Source organism: Pagrus major, chromosome 14, assembly GCF_040436345.1.
Source record: "Pagrus major chromosome 14, Pma_NU_1.0".
In the NCBI taxonomy this organism is placed as follows: domain Eukaryota; kingdom Metazoa; phylum Chordata; class Actinopteri; order Spariformes; family Sparidae; genus Pagrus; species Pagrus major.
In genome coordinates this window covers 26,000,688-26,008,187 of record NC_133228.1, presented here as the reverse complement: position 1 = coordinate 26,008,187, position 7,500 = coordinate 26,000,688, and the positions used below count along the sequence as shown (strand labels likewise).

Here is a 7,500-nt window from a genome sequence, read left to right as displayed (position 1 = left end):
CAAACAATTGTTTCCAAAGTCAAGAATTCATTTTCATTCTCAGCTTTTCAGTTAATCCGATGTTCACACATTAAAAGAGACTGACAGCAGCTGATAAAACATTTATGATACACAGGACTTTTATTGCAAAGACAAAATATAAAGACACAATTTACAGTTTTAAAAAAATGTGACTTTGTTAAAGTTTTAAGTAGGAAACAGATTTTGCTGTGAGAAGATGAAGATCTTAAACATTCATGAGCAGCAGAAGAAGAAGAAGCTACAGATTTCATGTCTTCACAGTCGGATTTGTTTTTGATTAATTGTGTTTGTGCCGGTTTGGTCTCTGGTAAACATGTTCATATTTTAAAGAGCAGAGGAGAATCATGGCGTACATATAAATATTCATGTATTCTATTTTCCAGCATGTAAACATGTCCAGAGACAAAGGCACAATATACATCTGTAGAAAAATATAGAAAATATAAGCAGAGTCAAATAAGACATTTCCTTCACATGATAAACACGGTTATCATCGAGTCTTTGGTGCTGAATATTATCTGATATACACAATAAAGTGAATGACTGAGGTATATAGATATAAATATAAATATAATGTGGACGTGGAAACAAAGAGGCTGCTGTGAGTCAAAGAGGGCGAACAACATCTGAGATCTTCACCTCTTCTGTCAACACAACACAAACTACAGACCACCTGCAGACCAGCCACTCTGCGCTAAAACTAGTCAGCGCATGTGAAACTAGCGCGCATGCTAACTTGCTACTACTAATTAGCAAACTAGCTGGTGCACTTAAAGAGAAAACCCTGGAGCGCATTAAAGAGCAGCTATCGTGTGTCAGAAACGAGTCTCTGTACATTAGATACAAGTCAGTGTCCATTAGACAGCTAGCAGGTTAGCATTACAGCTATTACCTACACGGGGACGGCCTTCCAATCCGAAACACCCCCACTCCGAAACACCGCTGTTCCGAATCCGACTTTCAAGTTCCATTTACTTCCCAAAAGGGTCAGGATTAGGGTCAGGGTCAGGGTTAGGGTCAGGGTCAGGGTTAGGGTCAGGGTCAGTGTTAGGGTCAGGGTTAGGGTCAGGGTCAGTGTTAGGGTCAGGGTTAGGGTCAGGGTCAGGGTTAGGGTCAGGGTCAGGGTCAGGGTTAGGGTCAGAGTCAGGGTCAGGGTCAGGGTTAGGGTTAGGGTCAGGGTCAGGGTTAGGGTCAGAGTCAGGGTCAGTGTTAGGGTCAGTGTTAGGGTCAGTGTTAGGGTCAGGGTCAGGGTCAGGGTCAGTGTTAGGGTCAGGGTCAGGGTCAGTGTTAGGGTCAGGGTCAGGGTCAGTGTTAGGGTCAGGGTCAGGGTCAGGGTTAGGGTCAGAGTCAGGGTCAGTGTTAGGGTCAGTGTCAGGGTCAGTGTTAGGGTCAGGGTCAGGGTCAGGGTCAGTGTTAGGGTCAGTGTTAGGGTCAGTGTTAGGGTCAGTGTTAGGGTCAGTGTTAGGGTCAGTGTTAGGGTCAGTGTTAGGGTCAGGGTCAGGGTCAGGGTCAGTGTTAGGGTCAGGGTCAGGGTCAGTGTTAGGGTCAGTGTTAGGGTCAGGGTCAGTGTCAGGGTCAGGGTCAGGGTCAGGGTTAGGGTCAGGGTCAGGGTCAGGGTCAGGGTCAGGAATTCCCCAATAGCCTTTTCGGAATAGCGTGGTCTTTAGAAAAAATGGGAAACCTCGCCATTACGAAGAATGGACGTCTATTTTCGGAACAGTGGGATTTCGGAAAGGCGGGGTGTAACCTACCTACACATAACAACTAGCTGGTGAGCATTAAAATAAGCTGGTGAGCAGCTAGCTAAAAAGTAGCTGGTGTGTGATAAAACTAGCTAGTGCACATGAGAATCTGTTTAGAAAGTAGCTGGTGAAGAAACACTTTTAAGTTCTTGTAAGAAAAATGTTGAAGGTTTACGTCAAATGCTAGTTAGTGTGCATTATTAACTAGTCGATGTACTTTAGATACTAGTTGGTGCACATTAGAAATCAGCTAGTGAGCACTGAAACTAGTTGGTACGTATAAACTAGGAGACACTAGTTAGTATGTATCAAAAACCAGCTGACTCACACCAGAATGTAGCTGTAGCTGGAGACACTCTGGAGCACATCAGGACGTAGTCGGTGTGAACTGAAACTAGCTAGTACTCATCAGGACGTAGTCGGTGTGAACTGAAACTAGCTAGTACACATCAGGACGTAGTCGGTGTGAACTGAAACTAGCTAGTACTCATCAGGACGTAGTCGGTGTGAACTGAAACTAGCTAGTACTCATCAGGACGTAGTCGGTGTGAACTGAAACTAGCTAGTACTCATCAGGACGTAGTCGGTGTGAACTGAAACTAGCTAGTACTCATCAGGACGTAGTCGGTGTGAACTGAAACTAGCTAGTACTCATCAGGACGTAGTCGGTGTGAACTGAAACTAGCTAGTACTCATCAGGATGTAGATACGTCGGTGCAGATCACAATCACACCGACGCTTCTGGTGCATCAAAGAAAACCGTGAAGAGTTTCTTCTGCTCGTCAGAAACTGTTCAGTGAATTCTGCTTGTGTTTATTAAAAACTGCACATGAGGAAATATTTCAGGTACTTCTGCTGATTGTCTCGTTGATCTTCACGGAGCAGCAGGTAGAGGTTCTGTCTGTTTTTACTTTGGACCTTCAACTCTGAAGTTTTTTCATTGTGATGAGCTTATCTAATGTTTAAAATAATAATTATCCGTTCATACGAACAGAACTGACAGGAACATGGTCAACATTGATCCACACACACACACACACACACACACACACACACACACACACACTCAGGTGTTTCTGGGACACAGGCGGCTCAGCAGGATCTCAGAGTACACCTGGTTCACTGGTCCTCTCACGTGATAGGACAAGGGTTTGGGCCACGTCTCCTGGTCCATGTCCTGCACGCCTGATTGGCTGCTGAGTCCTGGTCCGGTTCTGGTTCTGTTGGTTGTGGAGGTCGTGTTGTCTGAAGGCCTGTTGGACCAAAACTTCTCCACCTGTGAAGAGGAGACGCCAACAGCTGCTTTAATGTTTGTTAACAAGGTGTCTATAAGTTGACCTTCTCTGATTGGTCCAGGAAATTTCTGATCCGATTAATTCTCATTGGGTGGTTTTCAGACTTGAATCATGAAAGCTGAGTTTTCATTGGCTGTCTTATATCTCATGTCATTATCTCCAGTGTTGGGTTAGATACTCAGTGTGTTCCTGATCCAGTAACAGCCACTGTTACACTTTAACATGTGAAAATACAAACAGAACCAGATTCCTGACAGGAAGTGGTCGGTCTCCAGGTCAGAAGGTTTCTGGTGTTTCTCAGACGATAATCAAACTGTGTCCCGGCTGTAAATGTTGTGATCTACATATATTATGAAGCCACGTTACCTCGTGGAAGTGGCAGGCACATCGTCCTTGCAGGAACTCTTTGTATCGACCCAACGTGATGCTGAACGTGTCAATCACCTCGTACCCATGATGCTTTGCTGTGGCGATGATGTTCTGATTCTCTGTGTACAGATCCTGGACCTCTCTCTGAAACAAATGACAGATCCAGGTGAGACAGTCGATCAGCATCATCACAGACTCTGATGTGTCATCAGACAGAATCGTACCGGACTGAGTGATCGGATCCCGTCCACAGGAAGATGGAAACCCATCCCCAAAGATTTCACCACCACCACCACATCACTGAGAGACTCTCTGAGGAGGAGGAGCAGGGAGGAGAGTCAACATGTTGTCATAGTAACCACAATCCTGATAGTGATGCCTGTTTACCTGACAGCAACACTTTGATGAGCCGGGGTTTCTCGCCCTCATTCAGTCAATGGCTGAAATGTAATCCTTTGGGGCAACTGCGACCGTCACAGTCCGGTCCACTAAAAGTGTTTTTGTCTCTGACAGACGGAGGTTGTTATTCTGAGAGTCTGACAACATCACAGAAACCATTTCTACAGAGATCCTTTAATCTCATTCAAGGAGAAGTCTCACTCTGAAATCTCTCTGGAGGTGAGTTGTGACAGCTGATTGTCAGAATCAATTGATTCAGTCGTGACTTTAGAAATCAATTCCTCGAGGTAAACTCCAGACTCCTCTCTGAGTCTGACTCACATTTCCACCGTTGTCTTCCTGCAACAACTCAACTCACAAGATTTCAGAGCGAGAATTGTGTTTCTGGTTGCAAAAAGGACCTTATTATTGAACTAAAAGTCTGCAGGACTGGTTTCTGTATAATAACAACCTCAGCCGGTCAGAGACTGAAACACTCTGAGTAACAGAGCTGTGATGGTGGCAGTTGCCCTGAAGGATTACACTGAAGGTGAGATCTACTGGACGGAGCCAGGTTTAAAAATGTTTAGAAGACTCAACTCAAGACTGAGGTCAATAACTTCGGTCCAGTCCCCTGAACCTAACACCTGTACTCTACAGTTTCAGTGCTACACAGCTAAAGCGATCACCTTCTATAGATATACTGTAACTCCATCAGGAGTCTTAATGTAAATCAAACACTGTCCTGCTAGGTTTAAATCAGAGCTGGTGTTCCACAGGATCAACATCTGGTCTCCTGTTATTGACAATCTGGATGTAAAGCTGTATGCTGATGACACTGTTGTATTTAAAAACAATACAGATGGTTTCATACGGATGCTGTAAAAAAAAAGATCACACAGTGAACTCATTAGTTGTGTCTTTATGAGAAATCTTAAATATTAAATACTATAAAAAGTCAGAGAAGTCTCACCTGTGCAGGACGGTAGAAATAAAACTATATAAAATGTTTGTTATGTGTATTATATGCAAATGTTGTTGTTTAAAATGTAAATTATATAATTTTGGTGTCGCTGGATGTGTCCATGTATCTGCTCACCTGTTGAGCACCTCTCTGATGGTCCTCAGGTGATCTGTGTTGAGCCACTGGACTCCGCCCACCACCAGGACTGTCATGTTAGAGTTCACCAGCGGTCGTGACCTTTACAGAGGAATCCGATCAGCACAGAAACACCACATGACCTTTCATCAATAACACCTTTAACCTCAGAGTACTTCCTGTCACCTGTCGATGAGCTGCAGCAGAGCCTGTCTGAACGTCGGCCTCTTCTTCTTCTCCAACCAGAACTGTGGATAATATGAGTAGCTGACCAGGGTCCGGTCGCCGTTCAGGTTCCTGTAGACCAGCGTGTCGTGAGCCTTCCCCCAGTCCTCCAGACTGACGTTCACCCGCTCCATCAGGAAGTACATCATCCCACGATTGGTCGAGTCGCCGATGAACAACGCCTGAGGACAGACGGGAAGAATCGTCTTCATGTGGTCAACAGGTGAGACACCTCAACAGGTGTCCAACATGGTGTTTGAGACTGAAGAGACAAGTTTCAATAAATCTTATTTTTTAAGATTTATTTTGATTCTTTTTGGTTTATTTGATATCAAACAGAGACAGACAGGAAGTGTGAGGAGAGACAGGAAGTGTGAGGACAGACAGACAGGGAGACTGAGGAGAGACAGACAGGAAGTGTGAGGAGAGACAGACAGGAAGTGTGAGGAGAGACAGACAGGAAGTGTGAGGACAGACAGACAGGAAGTGTGAGGAGAGACAGACAGGAAGTGTGAGGACAGACAGACAGGAAGTGTGAGGACAGACAGACAGGAAGTGTGAGGAGAGACAGACAGGAAGACTGAGGAGAGACAGACAGGAAGTGTGAGGACAGACAGACAGGAAGTGTGAGGAGAGACAGACAGGAAGACTGAGGACAGACAGACACGAGGAAAGGTGGGTATAACTGAGTCCTCAGTTGACCTGTGATCACATGACCTCACCTTCCTGTCCCTCATACAGTCCTGCAGCAGAGGACGGTCCACTAACGGGTGATAACAGCCATCTGGTTGCCAGGCAACCTCCCTCCAATCACACGTCCTGTTGTCAGAACAGCTGAGACATGGAACCACCCACCGACCTGAGACAGGTGAGACAGTGAGACAGAGACAGGTGAGACAGAGAGGTGAGACAGAGAGGTGAGACAGACAGGTGAGTCAGAGACAGGTGAGACAGAGAGGTGAGACAGACAGGTGAGTTCATCATTTTGGGATATGAGTTGTCCTAACTTCAGGACTGGAGTCAGGATGTTGTTAGCGTAGCTTAGCAGAAACACAGAGCTGTTTGTGCACCAGGTGAAACAGGGTCAACACAACAATCTAATCACGTTTATAAACAGTGTAAAATACAAAACAACAGAAAACATCAAGTGAACAGAAAAGACTTCCTGCTGCAGCTGTTTATTACTCAACTCTGAAATGTAAACAATCATATTTATATTTGATCCGTTTGTCCACAGGTGACACACAGGAAGTGACATCAGACCTGGTTGGTGTCCGGAGCTGCAGGTGTGAAGTGAAGTGTGAGACGTGATGAAGGGCTGGAGACCACAGGAGAGACCGGGCTGAACCAGCAGACCACAGTCCTGAAACAGAACCACAACAGGAACAGGTCCACTTTACTTTCAATGAGCCGGTTTATCAGTTTTAATAAAATTAAATTTTTTACCAGTTCTGTCAGAAACGACACGACAATAATATCATATAATAATAATAATAATAATAATAATAATAATAATAATAATAATAATTTATTCCTTCAAACTTTTTATTAACTATTTGCAACAAAACCATCAAAAACAATCACAGAGCAAATTATTACTTTTGTTCAATTTAATGTTATTTTGACTGAAATAAAAGTTACTTTTCCTACAAAATAATGAAAATTCGTAACAAATGTAGTGATTTTAAGAGTTGTTGAGTTAAAACAAACTTCATAACGTAGTGAAACTCTGTCTCTGACAGATTCTGAATCAGTGTCTCCTTCTTGTAAATTCAGCATTAAATGAAAACAGTAAGTTGTGTGTTTCCTTGTAAAAAGTGTCAGTTTGTGGCAGCATGGCTGCACCAGCCTGTCTGCTTCTGTGTCTAAAGTGCTAAAGTCTGACCTGCCAACATTTAGCAGCTGTTTGAACACACTGTTTACACTGATTTCACCATTTACACTCAATTTATGAAAGAAGAAACATTTTATTGATGCTAAACATGTCACATTTTACAGATACACTAAACAGTAACCAGTATAGGCGACTTCTTTGTCCCCAGACTCCCTTAACAAATGTGTCAGTTTAGTGAGTTGTTGAGTTGGAGACACTTTATAAACTGTGTGAAACTCTGTCTCTGACTGATTCTGACTTATTTGTTCCTTCTTGTAAATTCAGCAAATGTTCTGCATGAACTTCTTTCTGTCTTTGAGCAGAAACATGGAGTCTGTTTGTCCCAGTGATGGACGGGGGAGCAGGAAGTGACATCATCACAGGTGGTCACTCAGACGCACTGAGAGCTGAACGCTGTAATCAGATTACTCAGGATGTTGATACCAGGACTGAATTCTGGACTGAATTCTCTCTCACTGAGAGATTTCCCAGAATGCA

At 43.9% G+C, this 7,500-nt stretch overlaps 1 protein-coding gene across 1 annotated transcript in view; it reads right to left on the bottom strand.

Annotated features, from left to right (window-relative positions):
• Positions 1-1,523: 1,523 nt before the first annotated feature.
• Positions 1,524-7,500, bottom strand: part of cped1 (cadherin-like and PC-esterase domain containing 1) — a 33,949-nt gene continuing 27,972 nt past the window's right edge. The window contains exons 16-22 of the mRNA XM_073480215.1: positions 6,393-6,492; positions 5,852-5,988; positions 5,091-5,311; positions 4,905-5,006; positions 3,652-3,739; positions 3,425-3,571; positions 1,524-3,039 (exon numbers count right to left, since the gene is read on the bottom strand). Of these exons, the coding sequence (XP_073336316.1) occupies positions 2,830-3,039; positions 3,425-3,571; positions 3,652-3,739; positions 4,905-5,006; positions 5,091-5,311; positions 5,852-5,988; positions 6,393-6,492 (1,005 nt within the window). The 3' untranslated portion in view covers positions 1,524-2,829. The remainder of the gene's footprint in view (positions 3,040-3,424; positions 3,572-3,651; positions 3,740-4,904; positions 5,007-5,090; positions 5,312-5,851; positions 5,989-6,392; positions 6,493-7,500) is intronic.